At 40.5% G+C, this 22870-nt stretch overlaps 1 protein-coding gene and 1 long non-coding RNA gene across 3 annotated transcripts; one reads left to right on the top strand and one right to left on the bottom strand.

Annotated features, from left to right (window-relative positions):
- Positions 1–671: 671 nt before the first annotated feature.
- MAPK1 (mitogen-activated protein kinase 1) lies at positions 672–22164 on the bottom strand. Of its 2 annotated transcripts, none has more exons than XM_079957012.1 (9): positions 21774–22163; positions 11333–11515; positions 9875–10064; positions 9221–9337; positions 7241–7355; positions 6398–6529; positions 5290–5399; positions 3764–3891; positions 672–2298 (listed from the first exon to the last, which is right to left on the bottom strand). In XM_079957012.1, exons 1-8 carry the CDS (start codon positions 21914–21916, stop codon positions 3775–3777), a joined length of 1107 nt encoding a protein of 368 aa, XP_079813138.1. In that variant the 5' UTR covers positions 21917–22163; the 3' UTR covers positions 672–2298; positions 3764–3774. The 2 variants fall into 2 exon arrangements, with proteins under 2 accessions (XP_079813138.1, XP_079813139.1); XM_079957013.1 differs by lacking the exon at positions 672–2298 and adding an exon at positions 2331–2502 and having other exon boundaries at positions 21774–22164.
- LOC307205155 lies at positions 2417–3701 on the top strand. Its single transcript, XR_013833921.1, has 2 exons — positions 2417–2522; positions 2794–3701. It is a non-coding gene; the product is annotated as an uncharacterized lncRNA (long non-coding RNA).
- Positions 22165–22870: the final 706 nt, after the last annotated feature.

The raw sequence follows: 22870 nt of genomic DNA, 5'->3' as shown, positions 1-22870 counted from the left end.
ACAAAACTGACATCTTTGCAGTTTTCCCAACTATGTCCCCTACTCGTGGTTTACAAAGAAGTAGTACTATGGACCATAAGAGTTAATAGAAAATGCCCTTTGAAGACAAACTTTTGTTTACTAAACAAATTCCTAAATTATTCATTAAAAAAATGTTTGGATTCTGGGTCCTATAAGCACCCTTTTATACTGGGCCCCGAATTCAGTTAAAGTGCCTGTGGCTACAATCCTAAAGTCATTTACTCAGAAGTAAACCTCAAAGTTCAATGGGACTTACTCCCAGGTAAGTGTGCATAGGATTGCAGCTTAAGTCTCAATGAGACAAGTAAACATGCTTAGGATCGTGCAGCATGCCCCATTGGAACCAATCAAAACTAGTTTAGGTGTGACTAACCAGTGTCCCAATACTTTCAATGGGATTTGGTTATCACTAACTTGAGGTGGATAGGGGCCTGGAACCATCCTATGTATCATTACTTGGGAGTTGTTCTGTCAATCTCAGTAAATATATAAAATGATAGGGCTGCCAGGAGTCTAGGTTAATGCTTTCTAAATTATACTGCAGATAAAATTAGTGCTATCACCAGCAAGTGTCCTTTAATACAACAGACGTCAGATTCCCATCTAAATGCTTTATCAAAGAGCAAATAAAATTATTTGAAAGGTTAATGTAAAGATACAAGATTAAAATTTATTTTTGATTAATTACAAGTGCGTCTTTGTTCGCATTAGTAAGCGTTCTTTATACAGTCTATTCTTCACTGCTGCCAAAACACAACAGAGCAGAGAAAAAACAGCTAAAACAAAACTATTTTTTTCCTAAGTTATTTGCTGGATAGAATTCAACACAACTCGGAGGTAACTTTTTCAATTGTAGGCATGTGGCACTTAGACAATCATCTTTGCACAGAAAGCTTGTAACAGTCATGCGAGGGCACAGTAATTATCTTAAACAAGGCAAATTTCTCACCACAGAGCAGTGGGGAAAGTAAAGGAGGCACTGCACTGGAACATTACACCTAGTAAACTCCACATGATACAGTTTCAGAAACAAATACTTAAAGAGCTATCATTAGAAAAGGTAAAGTGTTCAATGAAACATGATTTAGTGATAGCTTCATTTGGTGGCCCTAAATCAGCATTATCAATAAACAATTTAACTGAGCAGTAGATCAAATCAGAGCTTATCACCACAGGGAAGATTACAGCAAGGTAAATTCTAAATTTCTTATTCAAAGATGCAGTGTTCCTTTGTCAGAGCCCTCCGTGTAAATTCAAATATTGTAAAGATACCTGAAGTGTTTCATTGGTATTTAATATGTAGACTGAGTTCAACATATTCATATGAATATTTCCACTCACTAATGAATACCACATGGCGCCTTTCCACAACGGAAAACTACCGAAGAGGAAATGTGGTTATCTAAATTACTCTCTCACTGCTATTGAGCTGCTACTTTCTGTCTGCAAGGCTATCATTCTAAGAATACTTACTGGTCCTACTGAACTCACTGGGATTTACTTCTGTGTAAACATGCTTAGGATATGAATATCTTTCAAATATGACAGTAGATGCTTTGGGAGTACCATTCAAATTGAAAATTGTTGACGTACCTAGGACTGCTGAAAGAGGTGACAGAACGGCCCCCCGCCCATCATTAAGGTTTGGTTAACAAAGCAAGATTTCTGCATGTCCTAGTAAAATGCCCTGCAATAAATAATTTACATGTGTAGAAGAAATCAGAGCAAGCGCATGATTTTAATATTAATGTCGCCTATGCTGTCACTCTGTCCATCTGCACTGTGCACGTTAGTAACCACTACTGCTTAAAGAAGTGCAAAAGAGTGGAGGATGCCACTAACTTAAAGTGCCCTAAATTGTAGCTTTTTCTTTAAAAAATAAAAATGCTACTAACAAAACAAATCTAGAAAATAAAACAGTTCATGATGTAGAAATCTTTGTCTGCCACCTTCTAGGTTAAAATCTGGGGATGAAACACTGCATCTTTCAAAACAGAAAAGGAAGCAGTATTGTCAGCAGTAGGTGCATATGGAAGTACAGTACTGCATAAAGGTCAGTAATGGACATTACACACAGGAATATCAGTGACAATTTTTTCAGGCATAAATAAAGAATCCATTGAAAGCATAAAAGCCAGGACTACCAGAAATGGTTCTCCTGAATGGCTTGAAGTGGTTAGTGGATAAGCTGAAATAGGCCACAAGGCATGACCATAGATAAAGAACCAGGAAGATAACATCTATGTGGAGTATGTCCAGCCCTTGAACTCCTTTTTCCTGGAGAGGGAGAGGCAAAGAGGAAACAAGTTTTAATAAAGAACCGTGTGTGCATATATTGATAAAGTACAAAAGATTAGAAATGAGACACAACCATCAAATTACAGCCCTCAAAAAAGCAAACCAAGGCAGCTGAACCAACATTCTTGAAAAGTATTTCTCTCCTGTCTTCACTTAAATATTCTGAAAGACCTTCTGCAACATCTTTAAGAAGGGTAAAGCAGGTAAATAATCCAAACGTACTGGATTTAATACTCTACTGAAATATCAAATTGTGTCCACTATTTACTAATCAAATGTAAATTATGCTCTACCCCCAGGTGTACCCCGAGCACATTTGACTAAAATTTGTAGTGTGGGAGATATGCAGTCACATCTAACAATGCATATTCCAGCTAGTTAACATGTGAGGGGGTTAAGACCATAGAGCTGTATTGCTGATAGGCAAACTCAGACTATAGAAATGTGTGATGTCATTTCCCCCTTCTCTCTTAGGGGGGAAGAAGCAAAAGAAGTATTTCCTGTTCCTTCTCTCTCTTTCTCTCTGCTTCATACCGTGTGAGCAGATGAACATGTCTTGGTCTGCCCCAAGCCTAGATTCCATTTTGAAAATATTCCATTTTGTACCCCAAAAATATTTTACCTGCATTTGTTTTTGCTGCTAAGGACAAATGCTTGACTGTGAGTAAAATATATGTTTTAAACGTAATTTTCAGTCTGTAGCCTGTTTCTTTGATAAATGGGATAATAAAGGGAGATATCAGCCTAACAGCTAAGTCCCATGCTTAAGATGGGATTTAAACTCTGCTCAGCCCCATGCTTTTAAGTGCAAGCGCTAAGCTGATCCCTTTGGCTGCTAACCCACATATCTGGGTCTGTAGGGGAATAAAATATAGTTAATTATATTCTATCACTTACCTAATAATGCCCATCATAAGGTTATGGGCCCAGTATAGGAAAGAATTCCAGAGATTTCTGGGGTTTTTTTACTAATTATTGAAAATGATTTTTAATCTGGAGAAATATTTTTTTGTTTTGTTTCCTCAAAGTCACAAGGGCTCTTTTGTTCTAATGTTGATCCTCCAACTCGCCTGCCCTTTTCCTCCCCTTTCCTTTGCAACACAGCAATGAGACTTGAGGGTTTTTGACTTCTATTTTGCTTTTTGAGGCTATCTGGATTTTTATCTTTGTGATTTTGAGTCTTTATTTTGAATTTTGGGCGGTTTAAATTATTTTTATTTTTGGACCATTTTTCAATTTGGGGCCGAACTTTTGTCTTTTTGATTTTAGGATGGCTAACAGGGAATTCCCTTGCAGAAGAAAGCCCCAAGTTACCCACGATTACTCAAGAATGATATCCAGTAATTCAAGATTTATAAAATAATTACTTTAGAAAAATGTCATCACACATTTTGTGTCTATTATTTTCTTGCACCAGTTTTACACAGGCTAAAATTCAATGTACCTGTATGTCATTTAGGATCTGTATCCTGGCTGGAATCTAGCAGTTTCCTCAAAAATCAGTTCTTTCAGTTTTTCCTTTGGTAAGTCATCCAGCTCCATGTCAAACTTGAAGGGCGCTTCAGCTACAGGCTAACAACAACAACAACATGAAATGTTTTAGTAAACCTGTTTACAAATTTGTTCCAAACCACCATAGGAAACAAGGAGGTAACAGAGAGGTAAATGTAAACTATTTTGAGGACCAGGTGGTTTAAAAGCAGGATATAAGTCTTTAAAAAATAATAAAGCATAGCAAAATTAGTTTTACGATTCATTTAGTAACCAAAAAGGAAGCAGAGGCCAACTGTATGTTACTTCTTACATTTTTATAGGAAATTCTCATGCAGTGTTCTTGTCAGATAAGGTCTGAGTTATTTCTAGTTATGTGAAGACAGTCATGTCTGTTCGTCATAGTGAAAGTGTCTAACAGAATGTGTTAAGTAAGAATGCAATGAAGTGTATGAAATCTTTTTCCCGTGTAATACAGCAAGTTATTACAAATAACATGAGCTTATGGCTCTTGTACAATGGCATTGTTTGTGGGGTCTAAACACAAATGCTACAGATACATGGACATAAACAATTATGTACGTACATCTGGGGGCTCTGACTGACAGGAATTGTTCATCATATGTTCACCTGTGTTGACAGACACTTGTCATGGGAAACAGTGGTGTAGCTATTGTAGATGGAACAGTTGTTTTTGCTACATAAAATGTGGCACTGCTGTCAAATAGAATTTAAAACCTAAGGCATCTGATAGTCACATGGTGTCAATTGTCTAATATTAACCCATCTAAACATAAATATCAACCAGGCTTTATTACTATGATTACAGATCAGTCATTAAATTACAATCAAACAAAAACAATTTTACAGTTTCCAGGCCAGCAAACAACTACAGTCATACCTTGGTTTTCAAACAGAATGTGTTCTGGGAGTCCGTTCGGCTCCCGGAACCGTTTGAAAACCAAGGTGTGGCTTCCGATTGGCTGCAGGAGTGTCCTGCAGTCAATCAGAAGCCACGCTGGATGTTCGGCTTCCGAAAATGGTTCAAAAACCGGAGCACTCACTTCCAAGTTTTGATCGTTCAAGAGCCAATTTGTTTGGGAGCGAAGGCGTCTGAGATCCAAGGTACGAATGTATTTGGAATTAAGAGAATGGCAAAGGGCTAGGATGTGTGAGCATTGTCACACACTCACAATCACACTAGAATGGATTGCTGAATGTTAGCGAGTATGCTTGCACAGAATTTTGTCACTTTAACAGTGATTTTGTTAGTGAAGCCTGACAAAAGAAGGGAAATGTAAAGATGATCAGATCTGCTTGTAAATGTAAATATAAAATTACTTACTTACTAGTACATATAAAATTATGAATTTTGTTTGTGATTTACTTGCTAGCTTCCTCTATTCCCCAAACTATTCTAAGCATCTATTTAAAGAGTTTCAGTGATTTCAAACCAAGTAAAATAAAATGTTCCCCTACCTCATCACTTGGATCATAATACTGCTCTAGATATGGATGCGCCAAAGCTTCTTCCACTTCAATTCTTTTATGAGGGTTGAAGGTCAACATTTTATCCAACAAATCAAGAGCTACAGTAGAGAAAGCTAGAATCAGTTTGTGTTGTAATGCAGCCATATTAATTCAGCACTGTTCTTCCCTTCATGCATGGAAGAAAAATAGTTTATAGGAGAACAAACCATATCATACAACCTCCCTAACAGGTTCCAAGGCATCACTGAATGCTTTATGGGACTTTGGACTGGACTTACTGCTTATCTGCTCCTAAGAAAATTACTTGCAAGTGTGCTTGTCTTGAGGTACTTGCCAGCCCTCTGCTCCTGATCTTGCTGGACATTGCCAGAGTCAGTGTACTTATGTCTTTCTGCCCCAGAAGGGTGCAAAAGAAGCCAAGGAGGCTCCCTACCTCTGCTCATCACCAAGGACTCAGCTATATAGCTGCAAATAAAATGTTTTAAGTGTGTTGCAAAGTGTAAAATACAAATGTGACACTAGATGGCAACAGTGAGCTATGGCAAATTCAATATATTTTTCAAAGCGTTTTTTAAAAAGCATTTTCACAGCGTTTTTATATGTGTGTAGATTTCACCGAAACATGAAATGCAAAGCCCATGTGCAATGTGTGCATGTCCATAGCGCCTGGGCCTTATTTCCAAGCTTTGTTAATCTGGAGTCAAGCACAACTGATAGAGGTTCACTCCCAACTCCAAAAGAAAAAGAAAAAAGCACCAGCTAAAAACAGTTTCATGAGCATTTGTCCAAGTAATGTCTAGAGTGAGCAACCATCCTTCAGAGTGCCACTGGCCACCAGCACATGAAGTGATTAGCCCCAATGAATATGTACTGGGAACAGAAATTAGCAAACTACAAATCTCTTAACTTTTTTTGTGATTTAAGCTCTTTACAAGCTGCAATGAATCAATGAACCAAACACAAATATAATATAGTTTATATAGTTATATTCTGCGAAGGGAAATTTAATGGGTAAGATTTCAGCCCTTGCTACATTCAATGGTCACAAATCTTGCATCACTATATTCCAGTTGTTATCTCAATCTTTTCATGTTACCTTTGGGGTCAGCATTTGGAAACAGCCTGTTCCATGGCACCTTGTTTTTGTACGGAAGAGAAAGCAAATAGTTTCTGGCTTTCAAATTGATTATGCAGTTCAAGTCTTCTTGAGAAGGAGAGCCAAGTATTCCTACAATTCAATAAAATAGAGGAAAGAGTATTATTGTGGAAACAAAGCACTTGAATGCATTTGATAAAGATTAATATCAAGTTTCTTAAATCTGTTATCATTTACTAGATTGGGTGTACTAATAGATGCAGGTATATCACTGAACAACCACCTGTCATTTGTGGTGCTGAGCACCTTCCACTAATTAAGGTTATTTCACCAGCTGCTGCCTTTCCTGACACTATCCCTGCTCTGGTTACCTCCAGATTCAACCCCTGCTCCAGGGCTGACTTTGGAAACTGGTTGGAAGCAGTTGCTAGTAATCTGGAAGCTGTATTTTAAATTAACTGGGAGCAGCACTGAAGGGAAATTATGTGGTATTCTTTAATTATCTCAAACTAGTTCATATCTGTGTACCAATGGATAATGAAAATTTGTATCAAAGGATGGTACTGAAGAGGAATTTTGCTCTTGTTCGTTTTCTACTTGTTTCTGTGGCGCTTACATCAAGGAGGTTTCTGCTGGATTGTGCCCTTGCCTGGTGGAGGAGTGCAGAGTGCTGCATGCAGAGCAGGAGAGGGGAGAACAGGGGAGAAAATCAGCATGAATTTAAAATAAAAATATGAATAGATGGCCACAGCTGGTACCATCAATCAAATCAGTAGGCTGGAGAAAAATGGCAATTAGTAGACAAAAGCAGCCTTTGCCTATAGTTATATATAGAAATCTTACCAAGGATGTGGTTCAGCTGATCAAGATAGTGTTTTCCTGGAAAGATTGGTCTGTTTGATAGCATCTCCGCCAAAATACAGCCTACAGACCAGATATCAATAGATTTGGTATAACCCTACAAGAAGAAAAATGGGGAAAATCACTTGTTGCTAGCATTTGCTGTACTGTTCAACATACTACAATTTAAGAGAGCCAAGATATGGTAATTTTGAAATCCAGAATTCCAGTCCTAGCACTTGTGATGAATCAGAATTTATATAACTGTTCTTGAACAATGAAGCAAGCACTGTGTTTTATAAATATGAAGGGTAAGCACAAAAAGTACAGAAGACACCTACAATGCAATCTATGGATGATTACTAATAAGTCAGTCTCAATGTCTATATTTGCTTATCACAGAAAACCACAGTTCAGCCAAGAGAAGTTTAGAAGCTTCTTCTTTTGTTTTAAGCACAACTTGCCATGCTGTTGGGACTGAGACCTACTATTAAGCTTAGCCACAATTAGTCTTAACAAGCCAACGTCAGTAGCGATAGTGTCAAGCTGCCTTGTTTTAAACTAGCTGTCGTTAAGAATAACCACAGTTGGTTGGTTCAGAACATTATGAACGGTCGCTATGTAAAAGCTACCAGATTCCATATCGTCATGTAGGAACAAAAAAGGGGAGGGGAGCATGTAAGCCTGAGGCTCACTACAGCCATTTCCTGCTTATTCACATCATGCTAAACTATGGTTTATCATAAGATGCATATTCAATCATTGCTTTCAGCTGGTCTCACTTGCACTCACCCTGACATGTGTGCATGGGAATGCAATCTTAGAAACATAAAATACAAATCTTTGTGGGTTTCACATGGTAACAATTAGATAAATTGTTACCATGTGAAACCCACAAAGATTACTCTTATTTTTTTTATTCCAAGCCCTAAAGCCAGTGTGATCTTTTGATATAAAACCAAGTATCAGGAAACTCTGACTTCAATGATTGCTGAGTTAAGCAAGCCACACACTTAGCCTGAGCTGCTCATGTGTAAAATGGTACTAACTTCTGATTTCATATGAAAATAAACAGCATATTTTGCACACACATAGATGATGCAGAAATAATTAAAAACCTGACAATATGAATTTCTGAAGTGCCCTAGAACTCTGGATATACCTCAATGCGTAAGATTTGATATACACATGCTAAAAGAATGGACAAGCATTAGAACATGGTCCATTGAACTTTTTTGGGTTTATGTGAGTTGGATCCCACTACTACTAAGCTTCAGACTGCCTTAATTCCCACTTGCCTGCTTCTGCAAACTAGGATGCAAACCCACAACCGTGTGTTCCACTGTGCTCTGCCAGTTTAGCCAGCTCCTGTCTCTCACCAGTGATAATTGAATGCCTGCATATGTTCACTTTCTTCCAGGGATTAAAATTCCAAACGAATGCTGGGCTGCTAGTTTATTTCCTATCATACTCAAACAGTTCCGTTCCAAAGCTAAAAAGTAGCAGCACTAGGTACTGTGGCCTCAATTTGGTAATTCTATAAAAAGCCATACGCAAGCAGCTTCATCTCTCAGAAAGCAACATAAATTTCAATGATAGGCAATCAAGAATTTCTACTTGCAGTCAAAGCTAGCTCTGGTCTGGTTTGCAGCACTGTTGGTTAAACACATAATCAAGACATTCAACTGAGCCAGCAATCTCTCATATGGCTACAGTCAGTGAATTAAATATCGGGGTGCAATTTGTTCATGTACAAAATTTAGGATTTAATTAGATTTTCCAGGAGCCACATTGTAGTGGAACGCTCTCCCAGCAGATGTTGAACAGATAAACAGCTATGTGATTTTTAAAAGACATCTGAAGGCAGCCCAACAACAACAACAATAGTAGTAGCAATAAGAATAAGAATAACAATATATATTATTATTTGTTATTATATATTTCAAGCACCACATGAGGCACTCTTCCATACATAGCTCTTACTTTAGAATTCAACATGATTTCAGGAGCTCTGTACCAACGCGTAGCTACATATTCTGTCAGGAACCCAGTGTGATCATGATCTGGATCTGCAACACGAGCCAGTCCAAAGTCACAGATCTAATATCAAATCAAACAAAGATGTTATAGGAGGGACAGCTTTCTCTTTATTTTTTGTCACATCAATATTCCTAATCAAGCAAAAATTTATGCATTGCAGGGGATTGGAGTAGATGGCCCTCGAGGTCCCATCCAACTCTATATTTCTATGATTCTATCATCAAAAACCCTCTCAGATTTTCAAGCTGCAATAAAAACTGTAAATATGCTTTCTGTCTTTTAGAAACTGCAGAATAGCTGTCCCATGGCAACAAGAAGGAACATTTACAGGTTCCATTATTTAAGGAAATGGAGATAACATCTGAACAAAAAAAAGGGAACAAAGCTTCAATCCATGCATAAACAACTTTTGTGTGTGTGCTAAAACTTCATTGCCAAATACCACAACAATGGCACACATGCCTTTCTAATAATCTCTGTTACAACTTAGTTTTTGGGATCTTTGTTGGCATAGAAATCCACTGATTTAAAACAGCGAATGAGTAAGTTTTATATTGACATGGGTACTTTTATACTGACAAAAAGATACTTGCTAACCTTGAGATCACAAGTGGTGTTTAGCAGCAAGTTGGAAGGTTTGAGGTCACGATGCAGCACATTGGCTGAATGGATATATTTTAATCCTCTCAGGATCTGGTAAAGGAAATAACAGATGTGGTCATTGCTGAGATGTTGAGTCTTTAAGAGCTTGTAAAGGTCTGTCTCCATTAGGTCTTGCACAATGTATCTGTAAATCGTATTAAGGCAAACAAACCAAAATTTTACTACATAATACTGGAGTTGCTCCGCTCCCAAGTTCTTTAAAACTTCACTTCTACATTTTCAGAAGAAAAAATGTGCAATATTGCTGGATGGTTAATCAATAAAGAAGCACATCACCCATAACTAATGTCATAGTAGTCTTACTTAAAAATAGCTCAGTCGGTAGAGCACAAGACTCTTAATCTTAGGGTTGAGGGTTTGAGCCCCACGTTGGGCAAGATTCCTGCATTGCTGGAGTTGGACTAGATGAGCCTCATGGTCCCTTCAAAATCTACAGTTCTATGATTCTAAATTGCAACATTTGCATGGTACAAGGACTGCTTACGAATTGAGAATGGCATGGTTCCATATCCTATTACAATTTGCTAATCAGTTGGGCTCTTGGAAAAATTTGTGCGACTGCTTCAAACAATCCTCTCCAGTATGACAACTGGACATGGGGAAAAAGGCTTGCTGTGAACCATGAGATGGTCCTAGAAGGATAAGAAAGGAGGAGAGGGAAACTCCCCAAAGTGCATACAGTCGTACCTTGGTTTTCGAACAGCTTAGTTCTCGAACATTTTGCCTCCCAAATACTGCAAACCCGGAAGTGAGTGTTCCAGAACTATTTTTGGAAGCCGAACGTCCAGTGGGGCTTCCACGACTTCCTGCAGCCAATCAGAGGCTGCGCTTTGGTTTGGTTTCTGAACGTTTTGGAAGTCGAATGGACTTCTGGGATGGATTCCATTCGACTTCCAAGGTACGATTGTACAATCAAACCAAGTGGAACAATGGAAGTGTGTGTGTGTAGGGGGGGGGGGGATTCTGTCATTGGAAGGGTGGGGGAAGGAGCCAAAATAGACAAAATAGACAAAAGTTGAGGGAAGCACAGAGAGATAGGGTGGCACAGGAAAAAGAGATGGGGTATACAAAGAGCAAGCTATGCTACACTTGAAACTCAGTCCACTTTTAGCCTTGGCCCCACCCCACCCTCTGCCAGCATGCAGCCCTCACTCCAGCAGATTACCCATGAGGGATTGAAGTCCTCAACAGATAAAAGGTTCTGTTGCATTACACATAGAAAGACTTGGGCTTAGTACAACTACTAAAACAGCAAGAATCACTGGATGACAAGATCAAGGAAGTAGTCTTTAACATATAATTTAGGATAACACCAAGATAAACAATCAACAGTGAAACAGAGCAGAAAGCTGAAACAATGAGAGCACAAGGGCATACATCTTTAAAGGATACACATCTTTCATCTGTTCAGTTGTTGGAGCTCTGATAATGTCATTGATGCCAATAATATTTTCATGTTTGAAGCGCAGTAAGATTTTGATCTCTCTCAGAGTTCTCTGGCAGTAAGTCTGGTGTTCAAAAGGACTGATTTTCTTTATGGCCACCCGAACTTTATTCACATTGTCATGTGCTGAACTGGAAGAAGAATCATCAATATTAAACAAGAAATTAATGGCATTATCTACAGAACAAGACTCAGGTTGTCTAGAAATGCTGACATAGCCTTTTTCAATCATGAAGATAACAAAATTCAATTTATCTGCCAAAATACTGTGAGGTTTCAGCACTTTAACATTTTTCTCAGAACCAGTGGTGGCAAGATAATAATGGTGGCATCATAATAACTTTAACCATATTAGATAAAGCTTTAGACACTATGTCAGTAAACATTATTTAAAACATAGAAGCTTGCATTGCATTGCATTGCATTAACATTTTTCTCAGAACCAGTGGTGGCAAGATAATAATGGTGGCATCATAATAACTTTAACCATATTAGATAAAGCTTTAGACACTATATCAGTAAACATTATTTAAAACATAGAAGCTTGCATTGCATTAGTAGCTTGCATTAGGCCCAGTATACCTGAAGGAGCATCTCCACCCCCACCATTCAGCTTGGACACTGAGGTCCAACTTCAAGGGCCTTCTGGCGGTTCCCTTACTGTGAGAAGTAATGTTACAAGGAACAAGACAGGGGGCCTTCTTGGTAGTGGTGCCCATCAGATGTCAACGAAATAAACAACTATATGACTTTTAGAAGACATCTGAAGGCAGCCCTGTATTGGGAAATTTTTTATGTCTGATGTTTTACGATTTGTTATATGTGCTGTAAGCTGTTTTGCTGTATTGTATAAATAAATAAAATTGTATAAATAATATTGTTCTGTTGTTGTTGTTGTTGTTGTTGTTGTAAGTCCTGTTAAATAATTTTGAACAGAATACAACAAAATTATCCAGGTAACAGTTAGTCACTTGCTGCTTTAACTCTTCTCAAAGTTTTTTCAGGATGTGAAAAGCAGTAGGCAGGAAATTTGTCAAAATATTCACAGGATTAGTTGTCTCCTTTGAATATTGGCATTCAAGATCCTACTTTTAAACATAATTTCAAACTTCATTCCAGATTTCCTGCCTCATTAAAATGTCCATGATTTCAGCTTTAATTAGAAAGATGGCACACCACCTCATGTCTTTGAGAGAAACTTAGCCAATTCAATCTTGCAGGAATTAAAGTAGTCTAAATCTCAGATTGCTTGTTCTACCAAACCTTTATACTGTCCTGTTGGTGTGTCAAGGGAGAAATAAGGTTTTCTGAAAGGTAACAGTTGCCTGAACAAATGAATAGAACTAAACAGAAAACTGATGTTTTAGATAAGGAAATAAGAGTTAATACACACTGAAATACAGCAAACAGGAGGACATTATATCAGTAACCAAATTAACCAAATTGATGAGCCAAAGAACAGAAAGGAAGAATCATTTTATAACCCGGTATATGCTTGACAGGTTAGAAAAGAAGCCATTTCTCTTTACTGAACAATGCACTGGTCACTCAGGCTGAACAATGTCCTGGCCATTGCTTTTTTTAAGCTTAGATACACAGGGACCTGGATTAAATTTTCCATTAAATTAAAGCCTTTTGTCACGTAACATATTAAGTCCCCATGTGAACCACTATGTGAACAAAAAAGGACTACAAAAAAATCAAATATTTATTATAGGTGCAATTCCTATTCAGGCAATGTTTTAAAATGAAAAAGTGCTACAATTTATGATATAATATTAAAGTTATACGCATAATCCTGAAGTTAAGAGCTTTTCAGTCATGGTTTTCTGGAGAGAAACAAACTGTGAGAAGTGTTTCAGACAATACTAAATATGGTCTATAATTGTGTATATCTAGCAAAATTTTATGTATGACAAAAGGTCACCAAAATATAAAAAACTAGATATATAGCATATTAAAACACATCAAAATATTCTGTGAATATTATACAGAGATATCCAATGTATAAGGATTAACGAAAAGCCACTAACTGTAAAGAATATTCTACATCATTAATAAATGAAATGCATTATCTTTGTAGTATGACTGCACATACAGAGAGAGGAAAGCCCATCTGTTGATAATATTTCCATATATTTTACTGGGAAAAGCATTCCATAACTGGGGAGCCAAGACTGAGAAACCCTTCATCCAGGAAAGCTAGAGAAGGCATGGTAATCAACTGAAGGCTATCTGTCAAAGAACCTAACATAAGATAGGCATAAAGGGAGACAGGCAGTCAAAGACTTATAAAATTGTAGAATTGGAAGAGATCCCAAGTGTCATCTAGGCCAACCCCCTGAAATGCAGAAAACTCAACTAAAGCATCCATGACAGATGGCCATCCAACCTCTTCTTAAAAACTTCCAATGAGGGACAGTCCACAACCTCCCAAGGGAGTCCGACTGTTCCACTGTCGAACAGCTCTTACTATCAGAAAGTTTTCCCTGATGTTTAGTTGTAATTTCCGGAGCAGGAGAAAACAAGCTTGCTCCATATTACATGTGACAACCATTTCAATATTTGAAGATGGCTATTTTCTCAGACGCCTCTTTTCTATGCTAAACATACCCAGCTCCCTGAACTGGTTCCTCACAAGGCTTAGTTTCCATACCCTTGATCATCTTGGTTGCCCTCCTCTGCACACATTCCAGCTTGTCAAAATGCTGCAAAAAAATGCTACACACATCCTGGTCCCAAGCTGTAAAAGGCGCCAGAAGTCAGAATCGGGCCTGAAAACAGATTGAGGACCAGTACAAGTGGTGTAGTATGATCATAATACCCAATCCTATTCAGAAATCTAGTTGTTGTAAGCTGATTGTAGTTTGTGATCTGTCCTGTAATGAAGTTCATTACAGTAGTTTATACTTGTGACTTAGCATGTAAACTGCACTTGCACTCAACGAACTGTGTTATGCACTTAATGCTTTGTGTTTGTGAAGTAAGTAGAGTCGGTAATGTCATGCATGGATGCACTGCTTAGTGGCAGGTAACTTCTATGCACATGGAAGAGTAGTACACCTTGGCAATGCCTTTTTCTGTGGGTTCTGCTTCCTCACTCACTCACTGTGCCCCTAGGTGCATGGGCACAACCCTTTTACCACTGGACTCTGCTTCCACTGCATGGGCTCCACAACTTTAGTTCTAGGCTGTACCCCCCAAGTGTGCACAGGTGGACTCCACGTTGAAGGCTGGGGTTCCAAAAGGACTCCAGCTCCTGGCAATATGAAAATGACTGGTTTTTAAATCAACTTACCATGGGAAGGGGGAGGGAATGGACACAGTGTGGGAAGCAATATTTATCCTCGTCAACAAGGCCCTGAGCAAAGGCAGTTAGCGGAAGTGCAGGCCTTAGCAAAGCAAAGGTAAAGAAGCATCTAGGGTTTAGTGAGTGTACATTAGAGGGTGCAGAAGGTGCTTTGCTAGAAAGACAGCAGAGAAGAAAATGGGCAAAGTTGGTCAAACCTTGGGGGCTTCCGGGTTGGCACCATCGCCGAATGGCGGACTCCCTCCGGGCTCCGGAGGGAGCCTGCTCGGCAGGGGCTGGGTTCTACCGCGCTGGCGACGCGGGGACCCTCAAAAACCATGGGCGCTGAATCCCATGGGCATGGTGACTCGGCGGGCACCGTTTGCGTCCCCCCGACCCGCGAAGGAGCCTTTTTAAAGGCTGCGGAGCGGGTGACGGGGGGTGGTGGTGCTGTGAGTCCTCCGCTTCCCCTGCCGAGCGAAGCCACATGCCATTCGACGGAGAGCGCTGACTTCTTGCATTGAAAATTTGGACTTTAAAAGAATAACCCGTGAGTAATTGGAACTTGGATTAAAAAAGGGGAAAAATTCTTTTTAAATTCGGAGCGAGCGGGGGACGTGCAAAAAGGAAATCAGCCTCCCCCCTGTTGTAGAGGAGCTAAAGCAAAGGATTTGACAACTAAGATCGAGTGCAACCTTTTTTTGATAAAATTATTAACTTCGCGATGGAAAATTATAAGACTGGGCTGGAGGAGAAAAGTGGAATGTGAATTAAAAGGCAACCCCCCCCCCCGGAAACCCCGGGAGCGATCCGTAAGAGCGCCGGGAGAGGAGAAATAGAGGTTTTGACAGCTGTCAAAGGAGCTGTCAAAGCGGAAGAACAAAAAGAGAACTTTGTTACGAGGACTTTGCTGGTCACATTTGTTACAAATTGGATATAAATTGTTTAAAAGAAGGAATAATAAGTTACTTTGACTGTTGGGTGTGATCGGGAAGGAAACTGAGCTACTATAATCCCTCTAGAGGAGCTGTGGGACACTACAAGTATTGTTGGCATCGAATTTGAATAGGACTTTTTATCTCCTGGGAAACTGCAGAAATGGAACACTATTTTGTCTACAGAGGTCTACACACTAAAGGAGACAATAGATTTATCTATTGAAGAATGGAAGGGACTTGACGTAATGTTTTGTTCCTGAATAACAAAGCCTCTGCAGAGGAATTAGAAGCTTTTTGGAATTAGAACATTTGTGCAGGAGAGCAGGAAAAAAAAAAAAAGAGGAGGAGAGAGAACAACAAGAACAACAAGAATAACAAGAACTGGACAAAGTTGGAAGATAGACTCCTTCCAAGATTGGACATGTGAAATCAAAGATGACCAAAAGACGGCAAAGACTAATAAAAAGACGGCAAAGCGGACTGGTGAAGGACTGTGGTTTAGATGTGGGAGCTCCAGGATGACAGTAGATATTGACGGACATTGGGAACGCAACCGGGAAAGGGGGGAGGGAAATTTGGAATCCAAAGGGTGTTAAATTACATTTTATTCTTTTTTCTATTTTTCTGTTTATTTTAATCTGTATTGCATATTAAAGAGGGGAACTCGTGGAAGGGAACAGGTCGATTTTAGGGGATGGGAAAATATTTTTTAAATTGGGTCAATGATAAATAATTTTAAAATTTGGGGTAAGAATTTGTTGAATCTATTTGAAAGAATTGGAATACAAGAGGGGGAGGGGAGGGGAAGTCCTGGAAGGATGCCAATGAAAATTAGGTTTTAAATTTGGATGTTTTTCTTTTTCTGTTATATTTGAAAATCTTTAATAAATATTATTTTTAAAAAAAAAAGTTGGTCAAACCTTGATTTTCTTCAGAGATGCTTCAAGAATTATATTTTAAAAAGCCAGAACAGGAAGCAAATAATATAGGATAGGGAGGAGTTGATGGTGGACCTTTAGACCAGATGTAGCTAGAAGGACCAATGACCCGACTCATTATGAGGCAACTTCTTACATTCTTACAGAGTCTAAGGTGTAGGGAGAAGATAACACTTTCAAGAGGAACACAACCATTTACAAATCATAGAAATAGCAAGACACAGAAGAGGGAAGGAAATGAGGGCTAATGCCAAGACAGATTTCCACAGGAAAAGGGTCAGAGAGTTCTTAAGAGTTCTCAGTGGAGGTTGAAAAGAAGTCAGTGTAGAAGAGAATGTGGAAAAAAAGCTGGATCAATGAGGTTATTTGTATGAATGCTGAATCACCAGCGAAATTGGAATATTGTCAGGAGGGAAAGGGGAAAGTCATATGAGGCATGGCATGAAAGCTGAAGGGGGGTAAGCATGGGAAAATGGCAATATACCACAGCAATCCAGAGATGCAAAGGAAATATAAAAGATGAATTTTGAAGGTTGATAAGCAGTGAAAAAAGCAAGCAAACAGGAGCTGAAATGGCAGGATTTTGCAAAGAAGCCAATTCTGCCATCACATCAGCCAAGTCAGGATGAGTGGGAGGAGAAGAAACTTCAAAAGACAAGAGCAGCAACAGGGACTGTGTTGGGGGAGGGGAGGCAGATTTTGGTGCGTGCAATGAGCTAGAGGGAGGCAAGAAAGTAACATTCCTAATTATCACAATCCACAAGGAGAGTTCATCTAGAATATTTCAACTCAGCCCTGTGGAGCCTTCAATGTGGAGTTCCTCAGGGATCTATCCTATCTCCTATGCTGTTCTACATCGACATGAAACCGCTGGTGGGGTTATCCGGAGGTTTGGAGTACGTTGTCAGCAGTATGCTGATGACAACCAGCTCTACTTTTCCTTTACACCTGAAGGTGAGGCAGTGGAAATGCTGGTGTCTTGCCTCAATAATAGAATGGATGAGAGCCAACAAACTGAAACTCAATCCAGATAAGACTGAGGCACTGTTAGTGGGTGGTTCCCTAGATCGGATGGCTTCGAGGTTGCCTGCTCTTGATGGGGTTACATCTCCTCTGAAGGAGCAGGTTCTGGCCTTTTCTGCAGTGGCTCCCCATTTGTGGAATGCTCTCTCTAAGGAGGCTCGCCTGGAGCCTTCATTGTACACCTTTAGGCACCAGGAAAAAGCATTCCTCTTTAACCAGGCCTTTGGCTGACTGACGTCCAATGCCCTATTAAAATGTGGTGGTCGTGCGGGGGGGACGACAACGTTATTGGGTTGTTCTTGTTCTTATTTTGAATATGTATTCTGTGTTTTTATATCATGATTTTATCCCGTGAACCGCCCTGAGACCTGCGGGTATACGGCGGTATACAAATTAAATAAACAACAACTACTACTCCTGCTTCAAATCACTTTTGTTGTGGAGTTATCTTAAGTGATTCAAGCAAAGTCACAGAGTTAGCCCAACACTGGTCCTGAACATGTTTACATTAACACAACCTTTCAACAATTTCTTTGCTTTAGAGCATGTGCATAGGTTTATGACTTTTTTACATTTAATACTGACATTTCTACTTCTATAAACTTTATTCCAATCTCATTACTGTAACACTAAGACACGATCAAGGCTTTTCTTAAGTATTCACATTATGGTCACTTACTGACTGCAGTTGAATGGCTTATGCCTATACTTTAGTTTTTAACTAGATTCAACTACAGTTTTCACAGTTTATATTCACCTATACAGTTTTTAAAGGAATAACCCATTTGGTTTTTTATCACTAAAATAAACATTCAACAAGTTATTTTTATAAAAAAACAATGCATTCAAATGCAATTTAAATCAGTGTTATTTATTGCTTAACAACTGCTCACATGCTAACTTTTATTAATATTGCTTTAAAAAAAAAAGTTCCCCTAGGGCAGAGTTCCCCTTTCTAAGGGGAAAAAAACTTTTCTTAAAAGCGCCTGATGCAAAGTGCTTCTGAGCATAGACTGTGAGCAAAATTATTTCCTCCTTGTTCACAGATACTACACTGTCTGAAAAGTGGCTTAGGGTGAGACAACAGGCAGACATTTGAATGAAAAGAAATGATGACTCTGGGCTGGCTGGTTTCCACAATACTGTACCTGGAAGACCAAAACAGTGCCAGTCACCACTTGTTAAGCTGTGTAGAGCAGTGGACTGCGCCCACCAAAGCCTTCATAACATACACAAGTGCACTACACTGCAAATGCAATCACTGCACCTATGTTAATTTCCAGCCAGCTAGTGAACCTAAACCTGTCCCATTTTTTATGACTTTTTTGCGTATTTGCTTCTTCCAGAGTTTCTGGTCAGTGATGCCTACAAAGAAGCCATTAGGAGATACTAGGCTACATAAAATAAACTGAAGAAGCTACATAGAATAAACTGAAGAAAGTTCTAGGGCAGCAGTTGCCTAGTCTTAAATGGAGTGGGAAAGGTGTGTACATGTGAGAGATACACTCTGACTCCGGTGGATAATATTTAATGTCAAATTATGTTTTAAATATTTATTAACTTTCTCCAACTATATTCCATTACATGTTTCCTTAAAAAAAAAAAAGCTCATTTACTGCAAGACTAGTATGTTTATGCTGCAGTGAAGTCCCCGAGACTTAAATACTTTCAATGCACTTATTTTAGTAATAGTGAATCACACAAAAACTGAATCTCAGTTTTGTAGACTTCTACCAAAAGCAGTTTAAGCAAAAAATGTGGTTTTATCACCACTTGGTTCTGATTGTTTTGTGCACAATGAGACTTTGCCTACATATGCACCACTACTTCTCATCCTTCATTATTCGCTGTACACTGTATGTTGTTTCATAACAACATATGGATATTTAAATAAGATATATTCAATCACTCTGGCAAATTTAAAACACTACTGATAGATACCAAGTTATGGTAAGCCAGAGTTCTGCTGCACTTGCTACAATACATTTGGCAGAGCAAGAAAAGTGAAAATGCCAGCAATGAAATTTGAGTATTAATCAAACAGCAATACAGCTTAGACAACACTGTCTTGCACCTTACTGCCACAGCTTCTCATATCCATATTTTGACAGATATGAGGATGTGAGTTAACCAGCACAATACACATGCAACAGCAAATTGTTTTCTTCATACTTCCTATAAGTACCAACTAAATGTGACAAATGATGGCATTTGATCCATCATTTCCTCCCAATTTTCGATCTTCCACTTGCATCTCCATCTCTTCTTGCTCATGACAGCATACTGTCAGTGGCAACCCACCACAAGTTATTAATGCTAATTAAATCCAACCAAGGATCTCTTCTCTCATTTTTCCCCAAGACAAAATAAATTGGGAAAAAGATGTCACCTTGCTTTTACTCTCTCAGCAATGAGAAATCAGGTAGCTCCCTAGCTTCTAGAGGCATCCCATGCCCTCCCAGAAAGCTCCCACGCTACATATACAATCAAGTCAAATATATCAGATAAGCCACAACACACAAACACTATCATTTTGTTTCATGTTCACAGTGATATGATTATTGAGCTCTTGGCTTTACATTTTATATTTATATTGCTATTATCCGTATAAATTGCCTAGGGTGCTGTTGGCCAAGGAGAGGCGACTCATGAATGTAACATACTACAATAAAGAATAATAATTTGAATTTATTTACTGCCCTATTACCTACAACAACAACTTCCACATTGCTCAACAGAAAACACATGGAACAGCAATAGCTCAATGGTAAAAGCACCTACTTTGCATGCAGAAGGTCCCCACAGTTCAATCCTCAGCATCTCCTGGAGTCCAGGTAAAGCTGGGAGAAACCCTTGTCTGAAATCCTGGAGAGTAACTGCCAGTCTGTGTAGACCAGGGGTAGGCAACCTAAGATTGGATGCGGCCCAATCACCTTCTCAATCTGGCCTGCAGACGGCCCGGGAATCAGCGTGTTTTTACATGAGCAGAATGTGTCCTTTTATTTAAAATGCATCTCTGGGTTATTTGTGGGGCATAGGAATTCATTCATTCCCCCCTCCCAAAAAAATATAGTCCAGCCCTCTACAAGGTCTGAGGGACAGTGGATCGGCACACGGTTGAAAAAGGTTGCTGACCCATGGTGTAGACAGTACTGAGCTAGATGGACAATAGATCTGACTCGCTATAAAGCAGCTTCCAATGCTCTTATTGATTAAATGGTTTGGCAGAGAAGAGGTGGTTTAAAAAAGAAATCCGGCCCTTTGCATATACAATTCTGTGCACATTTACCTGGGGGTAGTCCACTGAAGTCACTGCTATTTGCTTGTAAAGTAAACATGCACAAGCTTGAGTTGAAGAGCTGCACTTTGTAAATTTACACTTACCTCTGAGCAAGGCTCGTCTACTTATGATACTATTTTGCTTTCCCAACAGACACTGCTTCCCTAAGGCAGTGTTTCCCAACCTTGTGCCTCCAGCTGTTTATTGGACTACAATTCCCATCATCCCTTGCCACTGGTCTTGCTAGTCAGGGATGGTGGGAGTTGTAGTTCAAAAACAGCTGGAGGCACAAGGTTGGGAAACACTGCCCTAAGGAGCCCAACACAATCTAAATACCGTGCACTAATGCTCTCTGCAGGTGCTGTACATACACACACAACAGGATTTCAGCAAAGAAGTGACACTGTGGATGGGCTGCAGCAAGGCATCTCTGCAGGGCGCAGGAGCCTCTGAAAAACTGGGAGGCAGAGGAAAGTGAGAAAGAAAATCCAACGACTAACAGGTCAGTGTGCAAGCGTTTTTTATTCTCTTGGATCGCACTGTAAGCTGTACCTTATACTGAGCCAGAAAAACAGGAAAGAGTCCCCCCCCATCTCCCATACATAAGGCTGCGGTCCTGTTTCCCTTTCTTGCCCTTGGGTACTCACTCCCCGGGCTTACTTCCGAGTAAAACACGCGCAGAATGGCACTGCAGGCGTCGGGGCTGTGCAACCTCTCGGCCCCGATCTCCATCCCATGCATGCTTTCATTCCGAAGGAAGGGAAGGGAAGGTGCCCTTAACCCCGTAAGCCAAGGGCGCTTTCTTGCATTAAAATAATAATAATAATGCTGAGGGGGAAATTCAGCAGCAACAGCAAAGGGTGAAGGGGGGGAGAGAAAGAGAGAAGTGGAAGCAAGAGGAGAGAATTAGCGCCTTCTTACCAGACCATCCCGTAAGCTCCTTCCCCGATGTAGGAGAGGTTGGTGTAGCGAGGCCCCACGTCGAAGATCTGCCCTCGCACCATCTCCGGGCCCCCGGCGAGGCTGGCACAGCTGCCCGCCGCTGCCCCCGACACCGCCGCCATGTTGTTGTCCGTGAGGGGAGGAGGAGGAAGAGGAGGGGAGTGGGGGTGAAGAAGGAGGGGGAAATGAGAGGGAGGGAAGAGGAGAGGAAAGGCGACCAGGGGCCCGGCAGGCCGTGTCTCTCTGTGTGTGTGTGTGTGGAGGAGAAAGAGAGCGAGAGGCACACAAGAAGGACCGGCCCGCCGTCGCCGCCACACAAACCGCCAGCCGCTCTCTGAGGGAGCCGCTGAGGGAAACGGGGCGGGGCTTAGGTGGCGCGCGCACACGCGACACTGAGAGAGAGAGAGAGAGAGAACGCGCAACTGCCTGGAAAATGGGGCGGCGCAGCTGAGGGGAGGTGGGCGGGGCCTGCTCCAAACCTATAAGCTGCAAAAGGGAAGGGAGGGGGCGTGGCTTCCTCGCCCGTCGCCTCTCGCGCCGAGGCGAACTGGGCGGGGTTTGGAGGTGGGCGGGACGCTTAAGAGGACGAGCCGCAGCAAGCAGCAGCAGCCGCCGCCGCCGCCGCCGCGAAAGGGGCGTGGCTTTGGCTGCACGGGCTTGAGAGAAGCCTGGGGAGGGCGTGGTCTCTGGCGGGCGAGGCGTGGCCTCTGCGGGGACTGCGGTAACTTCAGAGCCGCAGAGGAGGCGGGGGAGGGAAGAAAGCTGTGGGTCACGTGATTGCCCCCCCCTGCAGCCTTTTAAGCAGGCTCCTGTTCCGATTCGCGGTTAAGGTGGGTTCTTACTCTGAGACGGCTGCAGTCTCATGCATACCTGCCTGAGAGGGTAAACTGTACTGCGCTAGGGCTTGCTTCTGAGTAAACTGGGATGGGAAAATGCACGTGGCAAAGTAGTTTTAAATTAAAGCTTATGCTTCCTAAAAACCGTGGAGCCATATTCCTAAAGTTTTCCTTCGGGTAGCTAAGCGGGTTTGATCCACACGTGGGGGTGGGGAGGATTTTAATAGATCCTTGATGGCC

This window comes from Podarcis cretensis, assembly GCF_951804945.1.
Source record: "Podarcis cretensis genome assembly, chromosome: 16".
Classification (NCBI taxonomy): Eukaryota; Metazoa; Chordata; class Lepidosauria; order Squamata; family Lacertidae; genus Podarcis; species Podarcis cretensis.
This window is presented reverse-complemented; position numbering and strand designations above follow the sequence as displayed.